Source organism: Petromyzon marinus, chromosome 39, assembly GCF_048934315.1.
Source record: "Petromyzon marinus isolate PM22_M1 ecotype Great Lakes invasive population chromosome 39, UKy_Petmar_22M1.pri1.0, whole genome shotgun sequence".
NCBI lineage: Eukaryota > Metazoa > Chordata > Hyperoartia > Petromyzontiformes > Petromyzontidae > Petromyzon > Petromyzon marinus.
Window position 1 is genome coordinate 8,792,893 of NC_133705.1, and position 17,970 is coordinate 8,810,862.

At 47.3% G+C, this 17,970-nt stretch overlaps 1 protein-coding gene across 1 annotated transcript in view; it reads right to left on the reverse strand.

Annotated features, from left to right (window-relative positions):
• Positions 1–17,451, reverse strand: part of TTLL10 (tubulin tyrosine ligase like 10) — a 218,887-nt gene extending 201,436 nt beyond the window's left edge. The window contains exon 1 of the mRNA XM_076072790.1: positions 12,710–17,451. Coding sequence (XP_075928905.1) covers positions 12,710–12,910 — 201 coding nt within the window. The 5' untranslated portion in view covers positions 12,911–17,451. The remainder of the gene's footprint in view (positions 1–12,709) is intronic.
• Between the last annotated feature and the right edge of the window lie 519 nt (positions 17,452–17,970).

Here is a 17,970-nt window from a genome sequence, read left to right on the forward strand (position 1 = left end):
TCCACGTGCGCCTCTCTGATCCACGTGTGCTATGTGTGGGTGTGATCGAGAGCTTTATGACCAAGGCACCGTTGGTACTTTTGTAAAAAAATAAAAAAACACGTGGGCTCCCGCGACCGATATGATTCCGATTACTGTAATTTATTATCGGGCGCACATTGATGAGATCACACCGACTTAATGATCGAGGCGCAAGACTTGAGGGCGTTTTCACAATTCTGCCAACTGCCTGATAACGCCGGTTGCAACTACCAGCAAAAACTACGTATGGCGAACATATTTTGCACCCTACAGATCGCTCTCCAACACACCAGCGGAGTGCTGCTCCAAGCGGTCTGTTCACGTGACAACTTTCGCTAATCAGCTGCCGGGTGGAGGGAGGCTGTTACGACACCTGACCCAGCAAATCAATTATGAATCGCGTCGCTATGTTGATTCTATTGTCACGTCCAGTTCACATCGACTCTTAAGAAAAATAAAAACAACACTCTTGAGTGGGGACCGGGCAGAACCACGTCACCAGAAGGGATGACTGGAGGGCCGGCGGTGGTGACTGACGATGGGCACCGGCAGCTGATCGAGGGGAACCGCGTCCACAGAAAAGGACAAAGGGGGTGAGATGAACTCGCGTCCAGGAGCTAGGTGACTTGTCGCACTCCGTGGTGGACCGCAAGGATACCACAACGGCTTGCTGGGCAACAAAACAATAACTCCTGCTGCTGTTGCTGCTGCTGAAGATGATGGTGGTGGTGGTGATGATGACGGTGACATCACGTGCCGCACGGCAGCTTGCGTGATCGCGTGAACCTTTGCGAGTCCACCCGCTGGGACGTCGCGTCCCTCGGAGCGTGCTTTGTGAGGGCGCTGCAGCAGTTGGCCCGGCAACAGCGCAGCCCTTTTTGAATGGCACGACTCGGAGCAGAGGTGTGAATACACCTCTGGGTGGCGGTCATTTCTCTTGCAGCGACCCCTAGCGTGCGGTTAACCTCAGGTCAGGTTAACTCTACCACGAAGTAGCAGTCCCCCCCCCCCCCAGTGATAGGGCGGCGTGGGGGAGGAATAGGATTAGCTGGCAGACTTCTCAAGTTCATGATACCCCAGGCAATATTTGAGCAACGGTCACTGGCAATCTTCACCGGCGACACATTTGCTACGAACAACTAAAGGCCAATCTTGAACTGAAGGCCACTCATACAGCGCATCGCGTCGACCACGGTTCTTCAACTATATTTTCCGTCGGGCCGCGTGACAAAACTCGGGTGAGCTGCTGGCCACGTGTTGCCACGTGTCATTGTAACGTCTTAACCCTACAGCGAGTTCCTCAACTATGGTCGTTGTGACGTCACGCGGCATTGTGACATCATAATGCCGAGTGCGTGTGGCCGCCGATCTGTTAACTCATACTCTGCGGGTCGCTCTCTTGTTTAGCTCTCTTTCGCCTCACTCATTTGTACCGCTCTCTCTCTCTCTACGGCTCGGCAGAACCACGTTTCTCAGCGGGCCACTAGATGAGCCCAAGGCTCACCAGCCAGTGTACTCATTGACATCTTTTTCTATCTGTACGGGGGGAGGGGGGATAGAGCGTTGTCCCCTCGCGCACCCGTGGGTTTTCTTCGGTTTCCTCCCGCTTGCATAGTAAACAACTCACCGTTACCTGGCCGACAACGTCGTTCAGGACCCTGGTGAAAAGGAGGCCTGCAACTCAGTTGCGGCCCTCCTGCGTAAGTGTGGAAGAAGAAGAAGACGAACAAAGGCTAGACAGTCGGGTCGTCACGAGGAAACGGCCGGAAATCTGTGATAAAACAGCCTCATACAAGGTCATCGGGTTCCTCCAGCATAAGTAAATATTCCGACTCTGAAATGAGGTGGCGGAACCCTCGTTAAGTGAGCGCGAAGGGTCCCCCCCCCCCCTGTTCACTGCCCACACTCGTGCCCCACGCATCCATCGCCAGGGTTACCCGAGTCAAGCACTACTCACCTGCGCGCGCCCTCAATATCGCCACCCCCCCACAACCACCCCCGCGCTGACAAAGCAGTTCGGGAACGTGATCACGTTCGGCTGGCGAGACACGCGGGCGTCTCCACCTGGGGGCGAGGGAAAACGATCCCTCGGTGCGGCATTGTTTGACGCTGTCATGACCACACTTTTGTCGAGCAACAACAACAGAAAAAAACTCGATCGCCCGCTGCCCCTGTGTGTGTACGTGTGTTTAATTTCGTGGGAGCGGTAGTGCAGCGGTTAGCGCACCGGTCTACGAACCCGGCGACCCGCTTTCGATTCCCGCTCACAGCCACCAACACCGGTGACGATTATCTGAACCGGTCCTGGGCCTCCCCTAGGTCGACTCAGCCTCAAATGAGTAACTGGTGCGAGGCGTAAACATCGCCACTGGGAAGATAAAGGCGGCTGGGGGTGGTGCTGGCCACCCACCACATTATGTGCCGTGCCTGCCTTTATAGTTGCTCGCTCACAGCACTTGCCCCAACAAGCCTGTTGAAGCTACACGGGGGATCTTTATCTTTGTGTTTCATTTCCCAGCTCAGGCGATTGTTTTGCGTGTGCGTGCAAATGGGGAGCGGTGGCGCAGCGGTTAGGGTGCCGCGCCACGAACCCGGCGACATGAGTTCAATTGCCGCCCTGCGGCCAACATCAGCGGCAAATATCTGAACTGGTCCTGAGGCCTCCCCTAGGTAGACTCAGCCCTAAATTAGTACCTAGCGCATGGTGTTTAAGCATCAGCGCTGGGGAGACCAAGGCGACTGGGCATTGTGCTGGCTGCCTATTGTCTCGTTTACCATTCCAGCCTTCATAAGTGTTCGCTAACAGCACTTACCCCAACAAGCCTGTTAAAGCTATACAGGGGATCTTTATCTTTGTGTTTAATTTTCCAGCTCAGGCTACAGGAAACACCGACCTCTGTTTGCCTGCGTTGCTGTATCCGCACGCCAAATAACAAACAAAACAATAGCTTGCCGCAGTGCAAATATCGTTAATTGTATTTTTGAATAGAAGCTTCGAGCACGTTGAACGCAGGTGCACGCCGAGGATGCTGGTTAAAAAAAAAAAAACATCCTGGACGGGTAGGGGTAAGAAATATATTCGCGTAACGATTCACACCGCCGGCGATTTGATGACATTTCTCAATATTGCGGGCAGTGATTTTGATTCCAGAATCCCATCTTGAATTGGCTGTGCAGCTTAGAGGTCACAGCCCTGACCCCAGTACCATTGGGATCCTGAACTTGAAACCAGGCAGCATACCCGTCATTTAAAGCGAGTTCTCAAACGTAGCGGGGTGATGGTCTCAGCCCGGGCAACTGCTCCTGTGTGAAAATCGTATATAAGATGTAGTTTTGTACTTAATTTGACTACATGTCAGTTCTGAAATGTATAATATCAGTTTGTTATTTGACAAACTTTACAACAAAAACAAAAAGTGCAAGAGCCATTTATTTTGCCATGTCGGGTGGCGGAAGGCATACGACACACATTGGCATTGCACTCACGTGGCGATGCGACCTCAAAAACTAATTATGAATCATTCACACCGCGAAGGAAAAGCAGACGTGCTTGGGCAGACATACGTTGCTGGCAGGGCGGCCAATGGCCAACGGTCGAGACGGGTGATAGAGCGGCAGCTAAAGGAGTGAAAACCAACACGACGAGCCTGTCCGCTCGTGGGGGCGGTCGCGATACGGCAGACCTTGCACCAGGCCTGGCACTCCTCCTCGGAGCGGGCCAACGAGAGCGGGGGCAGTCACGGGCACGGGGTCTGGTGAGATTACGGCTTATCAAGTGCAGAGGCTCCAGAGCGGTGGAGCCTCCATGGTCCTTTCGGACGCTCGTGGGCACAGGAGTGTAGACACGGATAAAGTGGCCGTGGAAATGCGACCATCGGGGCACGCGGCAAGTTTAGATCAGCCAGCTTGCCAACAGGCGATGTACATCGCGGGGCAAGCATCGAACCGGTTTAAGTGGCATTGCACCGCGGCGTACAAACCACTTGTACACTGCTTTCTTCTGCGCCGTAAGAAAAGGAGAGATTCTGAGAAAGCGCACGAAAAAAACGGTAAGAAAAGGAAGAAAAATCACGCTTATTCGTGGATTCTCAAACGCTTTCCAACGTGCGTCCGCTCTCGCAAGTGTTTCATCGGCAGTGACCCTTCTGAGCCGCTCAAGGACGCGAAGCCGCACGGCGGGGCGACGTGAGATGCCGCGGGATAACGCCACGCGTCGTGACATCAAGGACAGGTGACGGCAGAATCACCTTGGCCGAAAGGGCTAATCCCGTTTTTCGCTGCGATTTTGTCACCAAGCTTTGGGCAACACTTTTATCGAATTAGCCTCATTTGCTGTTTCTGTCGGGTTATTCCTTCAAAGTTGCATTTGCACATTCTATAAGGCTCACAGTTTTAAGGTAGATTCAAAGATGCGCGAAGGGAGCCAGAAAAATTATCCAAGCTCTGCGGGCCCTACATTGGGATGTTTGGCCAAACTGAATTAATGTGTTGAGCAAAACCGGAGCGCCCGGAAAAAAAAAACCCACGCGGGTGAGTGGGCAACCCTATACACCATGTATAAGTGAGGGAAAAAAGTATTTGATCCCCTGCTGATTTTGTACGTTTGCCCACTGACAAAGAAATGATCAGTCTAAAATTGTAATGGTATGTTTATTTGAACAGTGAGAGACAGAATAACAACAAAAAAATCCAGAAAAACGCATGTCAAAAATGTTATAAATTGATTTGCATTTTAATGAGGGAAATAAGTATTTGACCCCCTCTCAATCAGAAAGATTTCTGGCTCCCAGGTGTCTGTTATACAGGTAACGAGCTGAGATTAGGAGCACACTCTTAAAGGGAGTGCTCCTAATCTCAGCTTGTTACCTGTATAAAAGGCACCTGTCCACAGAAGCAATCAATCAGATTCCAAACTCTCCGCCATGGCCAAGACCGAAGAGCTCTCCAAGGATGTCAGGGACAAGATTGTAGACCTACACAAGGCTGGAATGGGCTACAAGACCATTGCCAAGCAGCTTGGTGAGAAGGTGACAACAGTTGGTGCGATTATTCGCAAACGGAAGAAACACAAAAGAACTGTCAATCTCCCTTGGCCTGGGGCTCCATGCAAGATCTCACCTCGTGGAGTTTCAATGATCATGAAAACGGTGAGGAATCAGCCCAGAACTACATGGGAGGATCTTGTCAATGATGTCAAGGCAGCTGGGACCATAGTCACCAAGAAAACAATTGGTAACACACTACGCCGTGAAGGACTGAAATCCTGCAGCGCCCGCAAGGTCCCCCTGCTCAAGAAAGCACATACACATGCCCGTCTGAAGTTTGCCAATGAACATCTGAATGATTCAGAGGACAACTGGGTGAAAGTGTTGTGGTCAGATGAGACCAAAATGGAGCTCTTTGGCATCAACTCAACTCGCCGTGTTTGGAGGAGGAATGCTGCCTATGACCCCAAGAACACCATCCCCACCGTCAAACATGGAGGTGGAAACATTATGCTTTGGGGGTGTTTTTCTGCTAAGGGGACAGAAAAACTTCACCGCATCAAAGGGACGATGGACGGGGCCATGTACCGTCAAATCTTGGGTGAGAACCTCCTTCCCTCATCCAGGGCATTGAAAATGGGTCGTGGATGGGTATTCCAGCATGACAATGACCCAAAACACACGACCAAGGTAACAAAGGAGTGGCTCAAGAAGAAGCACATTAAGATCCTGGAGTAGTCTAGCCAGTCTCCGGACCTTAATCCCATAGAAAATCTGTGGAGGGAGCTGAAGGTTCGAGTTGCCAAACGTCAGCCTCGAAATCTTAATGACTTGGAGAAGATCTGCAAAGAGGAGTGGGACAAAATCCCTCCTGAGATGTGTGCAACTACAAGAAACGTCTGACCTCTGTGATTGCCAACAAGGGTTTTGCCACCAAGTACAAAGTTATGTATTGCAGAGGGGTCAAATACTCATTTCCCTCATTAAAATGCAAATCAATTTATAACATTTTTGACATGCGTTTTTCTGGATTTTTTGGTTGTTATTCTGTCTCTCACTGTTCAAATAAACCTACCATTAAAATTATAGACTGATCATTTCTTTGTCAGTGGGCAAACGTACAAAATCAGCAGGGGATCAAATACTTTTTTCCCTCACTGTAGATGGAACAGATGGAGAGTAGTCCACACTTTTCTGCACCTCCTTCTCCTGGGAGAGCAAGGGTATGTCTAACTTCTTTCTCATGCACCAGTGATCTTGAGTAACAGCACATTTTGAAGTATCAATGCAGGCTATAAATTAGTCCATGGGCCACAGCAGAAATCGGTACCACCTAAGGTAGCAGCACATGTTGAATATTACCCACTTATTTACACGGCCAATAAGCGGTAATGGCTTGATAACCCAACTCGTTTCAAACGTTGATCACACAATTCACCGTTATTGGCCACAAGGAGAAATTTAAAATGCTAGACTTAGTCCACCTAAAGTGGTACCGACGAGTGAGAGACGCCTGGTCTGGGACACGTGGACTGACCAAGTTTGACCAAATCAGTCTTCCTCGAAAACACTTAATATCAGAAGGCACACACCCCAGAAATGCACCATACACAGTACTGTATATATATATTTTTTTAAACCAGAAAATAACGTTCACCGACAACGAACGAACGCATGCACCCCGCGATTGACGGCTTTTCCCAGCTCTCAGACTCGGGCGCACAATGGGGAAGAAGTCTGAGCCCTTTAGGATCGACGGATGACCTCACTCGCTCATTAATATCTGCCAGATATCAGACACTGGGGCATCTTGTTTCACGTTTGTTTTGCGTGTGGCGCAGCGGCTAGGGTGCCGCGCCACGAACCCGGCGACACGAGTTCGATTGCCGTCCCGCGGCCAACATCGGCGGCAAATATCTGAACCGGTCCTGATGCCTCCCCTAGGTAGACTCAGCCTTAAACGAGTACCCTGGTGCATGTGTTTAAGCATCAGCGCTTGTGCTGGCCACGTATTGCCTCGTTAACCGTTCCGGCCTTCACAAGTGCTCGCTCACAGCACTTGCTCCAACAGCTTGTTCGCGCTGCACAGGGGACCTTTGTGTGAGTGAGTGAGCGAAAGCATCATCGCGAACACGTTAGAAGCGGAAACAAGAACTAGAGGTGGAATATCCGATTACCGCCTCCGAGCAATCGATTGTTGTACTCCACCGATGATCGGTTTGATTGCGTGACCAATCGGATAAAACGAAAATAATCGGGGCTGAAGTAAGCGTCTCGCCTCGGCGTTATGTACTCTGTGTATGTTGAACTTCTTTCGCACCGTACGTAGCCAACCGTGCGAATCGGAGGTGCCTCCGTGTGCCACTGGACAGGTGGTGATGGCGGGTGGGGCTCGGTGCGGGTGGGTTTGGGGCCGTCCATAAATGACGTCACGCGATTTTTGACGATTTTTGACCCCCCCTCGTCACACGTCGTCACAAAAAGTCAGACCCCCCCTCAAATATGACGTCACAAAGCTCTGCCCCCCCCCCCCAAAAAAAACATGCTTCAAATCGCTTTAAACTATTGTTGTTGTAGTGCGTATTTAATGTGGCACTGCACTGATGTTGTAGGAGAAAACATTTATTAAAAAGTAAATTTAATTAAGGAGAACGTGCTGTCTATATTTATTTAAAGTTGCGCATTTTGATGTGACGTCACATTTCTCACCCCCCCCCCCCTCGTCACACATCGTCACAAATGTCTGACCCCCCCTGGTTGCGTGACGTAATTTATGGACGGCCCCTTTGCCGCTTTCAGGAGGCATGATGTTGGGCAGCCGACCACGTGTGAACGCATTACGTAGACTGTCACATGGCAAGTCTTTCACGCGCAATGGGATGGAACAATGTATTGTGAGCTTGATGATCGATGTTAATCGCGTTGTTAAACCCCTTACATTGAATTACCCTCACCAACAATCATCACGTCTTCTTCAGGGCTTGCTTTTCACTTTGACACAGCACGGTCAGCCAGTTAGGACTGTAATTCAGATAGTAACAATACATTAGCCTTTCTCGATAAGGGAGAAATGCTCATAAAATATAAAGGTGTCAGATGTACTTGAACTATCATCCACGCTCGGGTGGTGGAGGTTATATTTGATGTTTGTGCCGCGGTGACGAGATGTTAACTACCTCGCTTGGTATACATGAGTTCGTGGGTTCGATCTTGACACCTGCTGTATATTTGGAGTTTGCGTGTCCTTCTACATGTGGTCGCGTGGATTTTCTCCGGGCCCTCCGGTTCATCCCCTCCACATTTAGAATCAACATCACGCGTTTAGAGTATTTGGCTGCTATAAATGTCCACATGATGATAAGCTACTTCGTTGGGCTATCATTTGTGACGGCCAGGTCGCTTTGAAAAAGAGCTACGTAGCTCAGTGGGCCTTACCTGGTAAAATAAAAACAGTCAAACCATGAATTTATTTTAAAAAGAAAAGGTAAAAGTTAAAGGTGCAGCCCTGCAATGTCTTGCAAACCGCCCCTGCTGGGGAGCTCAAGAGGGGAATTTTGGGCCAAGTCTTCCACGCTGACCAGATATCGTGTTATCCCACCACACGCGACTTGACGATTGACTTAACTGTGGTTGTATGTACGTAATTATACTGTTGGGTGGACAGCAATGGGAGTGGGGGGCACGAGGGGGCAGGGGTTGTGGGTAGGAGGCGTGTCCCTTTGTTTCAACTGCCCCTCCCGGAGAAATAACAGGCGAGCTCTCGAATGCAAGCCCAGTGTAGAAGTTACACATTTATTTCTGAAAGTCAATCTTCTTTCCCTTTCATAGGGACATCAAAGCCACCACAATTTCACTTTCCAGGTGATCTGTTACGGTGGCCGCAACTCACTTTGATAGATCAGATCCCATTGGCGCGGGATCTGCCAGAGGACAATACCCAAGTTTCAGTGTGCGTACGATAGCACGCAACTTGACACTCCCTATGAAAAGTAATCAAGGTAGCCCATATGAAACAACTTACATTTTTAAAATATATATTTATAACAAGTTAGCGTATTTTTACTTCTTTCGGTAAAGTCACGTAGAAGGGAAACAATAAAATAAAAATAAAACAATAAAATTCTCACGACGTTTCGACTGCAACACAAGCAATCATCATCAGGTGTGAAAACCACGGCAAGAAAATTTGAAAAAAGTGGCGTTTTTTTTAACGTTAGCACCACGGAGAGCGATTTGGCAGATATTCAGATGGACGAGTCCATCTATCTTCGGAAAAGAGGAGGGGGAGACGAAAATAGATGCGGTTTGAAAGCCACCGTAAGCGTGAACAATCAAGACCCGAAATGGTTTATCAAATCCTTCCAATGATTGTTAAGCCAGAATCCATCTTCTCGGTTGAAATTGTCTCTGTGTTTGTATATGGGGATAGCCTCATGAACGAATCTCTCATGGTAGCCAGATGGCTTGCAAAGAACCTCTGTCTTGGAGAAGTCAATGTCATGTGAGCCTACTGAATTATAACAGTGATCTTCCACAGCCGAGGTGTGGGTCCTACTGTGTTTTAGGTCTTATGTTAGCGTGTTAAATAGTTGGGCAATAAACAATATATACAGTGAGGGGAAAAAGTATTTGATCCCCTGCTGATTTTGTACGTTTGCCCACTGACAAAGAAATGATCAGTCTATAATTTTAATGGTAGGTTTTTGAACACTGAGAGACAGAATAACAACAAAAAATTCCAGAAAAACGCATGTTAAAATGTTATAAATTGATTTGCATTTTAATGAGGGAAATAAGTATTTGACCCCTCTGCAAAACATGACTTAGTACTTGGTGGCAAAACCCATTTTAATGAGGGAAATAAGTATTTGACCCCTCTGCAAAACATGACTTAGTACTTGGTGGCAAAACCCATATTGGCAATCATAGAGGTCAGACGTTTCTTGTAGTTGGCCACCAGGTTTGCACACATCTCAGGAGGGATTTTGTCCCACTACTCTTTGCAGATCTTCTCCAAGTCATTAAGGTTTCGAGGCTGACGTTTGGCAACTCAAACCTTCAGCTCCCTCCACAGAGTTTCTATGGGATTAAGGTCTGGAGACTGGCTAGGCCACTCCAGGACCTTAATGTGCTTCTTCTTGAGCCACTCCTTTGTTACCTTGGCCGTGTGTTTTGAGTAATTGTCATGCTGGAATACCCATCCACGACCCATTTTCAATGCCCTGGCTGAGGGAAGGAGGTTCTCACCCAAGATTTGACGGTATATGGCCCCACCCATCGTCACTTTGATGCGGTGAAGTTGTCCTGTCCCCTTAGCAGAAAAACACCCCCAAAGCATAATGTTTCCACCTCCATGTTTGACGGTGGGGATGGTGTTCTTGGGGTCATCGGCAGCATTCCTCCTCCTCCAAGCACGGCGAGTTGAGTTGATGCCAAAGAGCTCCATTTTGGTCTCATCTGACCACAACACTTTCACCCAGTTGTCCTCTGAATCATTCAGATGTTCATTGGTAAACTTCAGACGGGCATGTATGTGCTTTCTTGAGCAGGGGGACCTTGCGGGCGCTGCAGAATTTCAGTCATTCACGGCGTAGTGTGTTACCAATTGTTTTCTTGGTAACTATGGTCCCAGCTGCCTTGAGATCATTGACAAGATCCTCCCGTGTAGTTCTGGGCTGATTCCTCACCGTTCTCATGATCATTGCAACTCCACGAGGTGAGATTTTGCATGGAGCCCCAGGCCGAGGGAGATTGACAGTTCTTTGTGTCTCTTCCATTTGCGAATAATCGCACCAACTGTTGTCACCTTCTCACCAAGCTGCTTGGCAATGGTCTTGTAGCCCAGTCTTGGCCATGGTGGAGAGTTTGGAATCTGATTGATTGCTTCTGTGGACAGGTGCCTTTTATACAGGTAACTAGCTGAGATTAGGAGCACTCCCTTTAAGAGTGTGCTCCTAATCTCAACTCGTTACCTGTATAAAAGACACCTGGGAGCCAGAAATCTTTCTGATTGAGAGGGGGTCAAATACTTATTTCCCTCATTAAAATGCAAATCAATTTATAACATTTTTGACATGCGTTTTTCTGGATTTTTGTTGTTGTTATTCTGTCTCTCACTGTTCAAATAAACCTACCATTAAAATTATAGACTGATCATTTCTTTGTCAGTGGGCAAACGTACAAAATCAGCAGGGAATCAAATACTTTTTTTCCTCACTGTATGCCACGTGTTTTTAACGTATGCAATGACTTGCATGGCAAAAGCCAAAGTGATTTCCTGGCTCATATGAGCATTTGGAGTGTTCGGTGAAGCGACCAAGATATTGCAAATGGACAGACATGCTGACCAGATTATAAGCCACCAACACCACCACCACCACAAGATAATCTTTAATAGTCAAAAATGAGAACTGTGGGCAAACGTTAACCAGGCTGAAAGCGACGCAATTAAAAGGGAAAACTTTGCTCTGCCTTAAAAACAAAACTACAACCTTCTTACTCCAACAGATGGTCGTAATAATAGTTGATGTATGTTGAACTTCTTTCGCACCGTACGTAGACAAACCTGTAACACGTGCAGCATTCGTTCACTCTCAGAGAGAGACAGAGAGAGGATGACGACTCAAGAGCCGCGGGAGGGAGCTACTGACAAGGCAACAACCAGCCAGGCGGTGAACCGGTGCCAACAATTGCCCAAGCTCTGCGCTCCTCTACACCTTAAGGCGTTATTAGCCAACTGAACCACGCGTGCGAGGAGGAAGCACGCTATTTAGTGCAGACGGAACAGGTGGAGTCAACATTTTCACTGTAATGTCTTATTTGTGTCTTTGTATTTATGTCTGTCTCCGTGTGTGCTTATGTATGTTTTATGTATGTGTACGTGCGTTCATGTATTTGTATGTTTGTCCATGTGAATGTATGTCTATGTGTTTGTTTATGTATATGTTTATGGCTATGTTTATGTGTATGTATGTGTTTATGTCCGTGTACATGCATGTTTACGTGCGTATTTACGTATATGTCTTTATGTGTTTAACGTCTCTGCGTGCATGTATGTCTATGTATGTGTGTGCCTATGTCTATGTGAGTGTTTATGTCTGTCTTTGGTCATGTCTTTGTGTTTATGTATGTCAGTGTATATATATGAGTATTTATGTCTATGTGTTTACGTCTATGCATGTGTCTATGTTAGTATTTACAGTATGTCTAAGTATGTATTTATGTCCGTGTGTGCATGTATGTTTGTGTGTTTATGTATACGTGTTTATGTCTTTGTATGTGTCTGTGTGTTTATGTCTGTGTGTACATGTATGTGTGTGCATGTCTTTGTGAGTGTTTATGTCTATGTATGTCTACGTGAGTGTGTTTATGTCTATGTGTGCATGTATGTGTGTGTGTGCATGTCTATGTGAGTGTTTATGTCTTTGTATGTGTCTGTGTGTTTATGTCTGTGTGTACATGTATGTGTGCATGTCTTTGTGAGTGTTTATGTCTATGTATGTCTATGTAAGTGTGTTTATGTCTATGTGTACATGTATGTGTGTGTGCATGTCTATGTGAGTGTTTATGTCTATGTAAGTGTGTTTATGTCTATGTGTGCATGTATGTGTGTGTGTGCATGTCTATGTGAGTGTTTATGTCTGTGTGTTTATGTCTATGTGTGCATGTATGAGTGTCTACGTGTCTGTGTGTGCCCGCCCTACCTTCCTCTTCTCCCTGAACTGGCGGAACGCGCTCTGCAGATCCACGTTCTCTTTATTCTGTCCACCACAGGACTCTGCATGTTCACCACCACCATCACCACCGTCGCTATGGCCTCGGTAACTCGATGACTTCGCCGTGGACGCCGTGAACGCCGACCCGTGTTGCCCACTCCTCCCGACCCCGCTCAGCTCCAATGCCATGCCCCCCCCGGGGCCAAAGTAGGGAAAGAGCCCAACCCGACTCACTTCATCCACCCACCCACACAACTCCCGGCGGACGTCGCAACCGCCCTGCGGCCTAGCGCAGGCTCCCGGGGCTAATTTCTAGGCAACGCGTAAACAAGTGCCGCGAGCCGGTGTGGGGGGAGGCGTTCGTGAACGGCGCTTTTCGTGACGCGAGATTGGCGCGTCGCGTGGTTGCGTCGGGGCTGCCCTCGGGTTAACGAGTAACCGGGGGCGGCGGGGGGGGGGGGGACTGCCGCGACTTTCTTGCCCGCGACTCTCCAAAGCCGCTTGGAAAAAGCTCCTAAAGTTGCTATATGGTTTAAAAAAAATGTTTTTGAAAGTGGCTTCCCTGGCAACGGCGCACCAACAATTGCCGTTGCTATGCGCGGGTGACACCGCGCGCTCGTCCAATTGGCTCGGGGGCCGCGGGCCCTCCGGCCAATGGGGATGCAGGGATGAGGTGTGGGGGGGGGCAACGCGGAAGCGGGAAGCGGCTCGGCGTGAGGCGCACGTGGGCAGCAGTAGGACCGCGGGTTATCGATGTGGGTGCAGTTCAGTCTGGAGTCACAGGGACAATAATACACACAAAAAGGCAATAATAACGCTTTTTAATCACAGAGCAACGTGCTCAATGTGTCCACCGTTGTTCCTGGTACACGACTCCTCGAAGGTCCACTGCGTGTTTTTTTTTTATATTGTATGAATCCCGTTTTCCTAAACTTTGTAACCAGTTTGCTAACGCAGCTCTGTGTTATTGGCTCGCGGTCTGGATGCAGTCTGTTACATTCAACAGCGGCGACCTCTGTCTCCGATTTCCTACGAGTAGAATTATCTGGACTCGTTCTTCCTTACTACTCAAACATTTTTGGCCTGCAGAAACAAAACATGAATTGAGGTTTTTTCCCCTATGACCCCAGATGTGTTTTTATATATAATTGTGTCGTTAAACCCCACCACCACCCCACACAGCCGACAACCGCACTCAACAGGAGGAGGATTTCTCCACAACTCTGGCCGTTGCTTGATGACACGCTCGGGTTGTAATCAGTGCCGGATGCTCGTAGCACAAGTAGCTACATATGCAGTAGCTACACGTGTAATAGCTAAATATGTAGTAGCTACGGGCCCCGCACTTTCAAGGGCCCCGCGCTAAATGCTTTCACGCTATCAATTCCGGTTCAGTGAATCTACACTTGCTAGATTACTACAGTACTATACTGCCTTCAACTTTTATGAATTACTGGGTGTTTAAGGTTATCGATTTGTCGTATTATCTGGCTGTATAGCAAATAAATATATATAATTTACTATGCAAGTTAAAAATGTGTTTTAATGTTGATGGGTTTTTTTTATTTAGGGCCCCTTTATAACATATTCCTACAAGCCTCGCATTAGCTGAATCCGGCACTGGTTGTAATCGCTGGCGAAACGTCGGACTCGAATTGTTAAATGAACCTTAATATGGCGCACAATGTCCGTGATGCAGTCACTTTTAGTCTGTGTTGATGGTCGGCGAAGCGGCAATCGACTAATCTCGACGAGTTGTAAACGATGCACTATTCAGAGTTTAAATTTTGGATAGCGGATTTTTGTATGCTGATGCTTGGCGTTTCGACATCGCAGAGTGGCACTGATTTCGGATTGATTGGTCACCCCGATCGCGGAGTTAAGTAACACCCCTGGAAAAAATAGTGTCCCAGAAATAAAATATTTAATTGCCTCGGCCAATTTGTATTATTTGGTACCCCGGGGTACCGCCATAAGAATCAAATGTTGTGGTGTGCTGTACTAGTAACGGATCCGCGTCTTCTGTTTACGTAACACAACCTTACTAATTGGCTGTGGCGGGTTTAACGAAACATTTATATTTACGCGCTCTAACACAAAAAAAACCTCTTATTATGAACTGCACGCTTAGAACCTTTAGCCTGGAGAAATCCGATGAGCTATGAAGCTCTTTTTTTCTATAGATGTCCAATTGCTTATATATAGTTTATATATATAAACTGTATAATTTATATAGTTTTTGGCTTCTCAGCAGAGGACAGTGCAGCAACAACACAGTTTTGCGCTCGACGAACTGCATGTTTTATATTTCTGGAGCCCAGTACAGACCACAAATGCGACGGAGGCGGGGGGGGGTACAGAAACGTCGTGGACATTAAGTCCCAAACGCTGTGCTCGTGAGTTTAGAGGTGGGGGAGGGAGATTGGGGCGTCTATGTATGAACTTCTTTCGCACCGCACGTAGCCAACCGTGCTAATCGGAGGTGGGAGATTATCTCAATGAGCGTCTCTCACTGAGATGTTCGGAGTATGTTGATATATACACATTGCATGTTTATGTAATGACCGAAAAATTACCCCAAGCCGAATGCAGCCTAACGGGTATTTAAAAATAAACAACGGCCTCCGATTGTAAGAAAGAGGCCTCCACGGTGATTGGTCGGGAGGCAGACTTAAAGGGATTGGAGAACAAGGGGGTTACACGGGAAAACAAAAATAATAAAGAAAAAACCGCCACTTTTTTCAAAAATGTTCTTGCTGTGGTTTTCACACCCGATGATGATTCCTTGTGTTGCAATCGAAACGTCGTGAGAATTGTATTGTTTTATTTTGATTATTTTATTATTTCCCTTTCTACGTGACTTTACCAAAAGAACCAAGAATATGAATCCCTGCAGCCACGAAAGCTTTAAATCGAAAAATAATCCGTTACAGGGAAAGGACAGTGATTAGCTAGAGGTAAAAACAAGGACGAGAAGATCTTGACTTAAAGCTTTCGTGACTGCAGGAATTCATATTCTTTGGGTCTTTCGGTAAAGTCACGTAGATAGGTTCAAAGAAAATAAACCTATCTTCTTTGGTTCTTTCGGTAAAGTCACGTAGAATGAGAATAAAATAATAAATTGATAAAATAAAATAACACAATAATATTTTATCAATTTATTATTTTATTCTCATTCTACGTGACTTTACCGAAAGAACCAAAGAAGATGAATCATTGCAGTCACGAAAGCTTTAAATCGAAAAATAAACCTATCTACGTGACTTTACGGAAAGACCCAAAGCATAAGGACAAGAGAAAGGGGCTGAGGGAGATATAAGGGGGCAGCACGAGGAGTGAGGACGTTGGGAAGAAAGATACAAGCTGGGAGACAAGAACGAAGCTTAGGGTCCCTTATTGTTGGAAGTCTTAAAATAAAAGTGGCTCTTCATACGTGTCGTCGAGTCGCTACATATATATTGTAACCGATGAATCGATGCCTAGGAACGAGCATAACCCCGTAGTTACGTCGCGATGCTTGTTTGCCACGAGGTCGAGTGCTCCTATAAATTTGAGACGAGTTGTGAAACTCCACACTCGAAGCAGCAGCAGCAGCAGCTCTGCTTAATGTTCCGAGTCGGCTCCACAGTAGGTGACGGGCGTTGCCTTTCACACCCGTGAAAGGATATATAAGCCCTGGATGTTATTTATTCATCCCGCTTTGTTTTCAGGCGAGAAGGCGTACTCGGGACACGTCTTTTGCAAACGGATACCTTGCGATGAACACACGACCCCGGCCGGTGATTTGTGAAGGAGCAAAAGTGGTTGCAAAGATAAGGGTACGCGATCTTCAGAATGCGGCCGAAAGGGTTTTTTTTTTAATGGTTACGCGGAGATACGGAACGGGTCATTCGTAAGAAGAGCACGCAAGTCGCAGACGTATTAAATGGCACGTCCGTTCCTCTCACTGGTGTGAGAGGAGTTTGTTTTTAATTTCTAGTTAAGACGTCCATAGTACATAGTGATGGTTGCCTATGAAAAAAAAAATGTCCCTGTTTTTTTATCCCATGTAGCCCCTGTAGTAACTCTCCCCTCCCCATGTAACGTTTTCATGAACGTCGTATCAACCCGTTCCGTGAAGTCCCTGTAAACCCTTCGCATGTAATGTATTCGTTACCGATGGGACTGTGGCAGATGGTCAGGACTCAGTAACCGTGGAGAGGCGACGGAAAATGGAGAGAAGCTGACCATCGCGGAGATGGAGCGATAAGGTCACGCTCGTGTGCCGTGCGAAAGATCGAATAAAAACTAAAACTTTATTTTTTTTATATTTTACTAGGTAAGCCCCCCCTGGACTCGACAACTCTTCGTTAGAAGCGGCCTGGCCACAAATGGTAGCGCAACGAAGTGGCACATCGTGTGGAAATTTATAGCAGTAGCCAAATACTCTAAACACACCCTTCTCAATGTGAAGGGAAAAACCGGAGGACCCGGAGAAAAATCCACGTGACCACGGGGAGAACATGCAAACTCCAAATATACAGCAGGAGTCAGGGTTGGGATCGAACCCACGATCTCCTGCAGACCAGGTAAGGTACTTAACATCTCGTCACCGAGGCCTTGAGAGATGGCGACGGCGTGGGAAGGCAATCACCCAGCGGTTATAATGGCGGGTTTACTTTTGGCTGCTGTTTTCTCTGTTGACTGCTACATGATACTTTTAAAAATGAGACGTTTCCCCTCCTGGTTAATTATTTCCCCCCCCCCCCCCCCCCAAATAAACTGGATTAATTGAATTGCAGCTGCCATCTGAATTTATAACCTTGGAACTTGGCAGTGCTCGCCCAATTGCTCTGACATGGGCAATATTAGTAGTTCCGAAACCACCTTGTTCTGCTTAAAAAAATCATAAAGCGAACATAACACAAGCTGACGCCTGTGACCTCAGCGTTCGCTCGAGTACGCCCAATTACAAAATAATATTTCCATGATGCAAACCGCCGTGTGGAAACCCAAGACAATGTGAAAATACAAGTCAAACTGCATGTTTGCATAGCTGACTTTCCTAATCTTCTGAGGTCTGAAATTCTGTGGAGGGCAAATACACGCTGATTTTCACCCGAAGCGCCGTAGCGTGTCGCAGGGTCTGGAGTACACAGTTTAGATTGTTTGGCCGCTATAAATTTCCACATGGCAAGCCACTTCGTTGAGCTATCATTTGTGGCCAGGTTGCTTCTGAAAAAGCTCATTGCTGAGTGGGGGCTTTACCT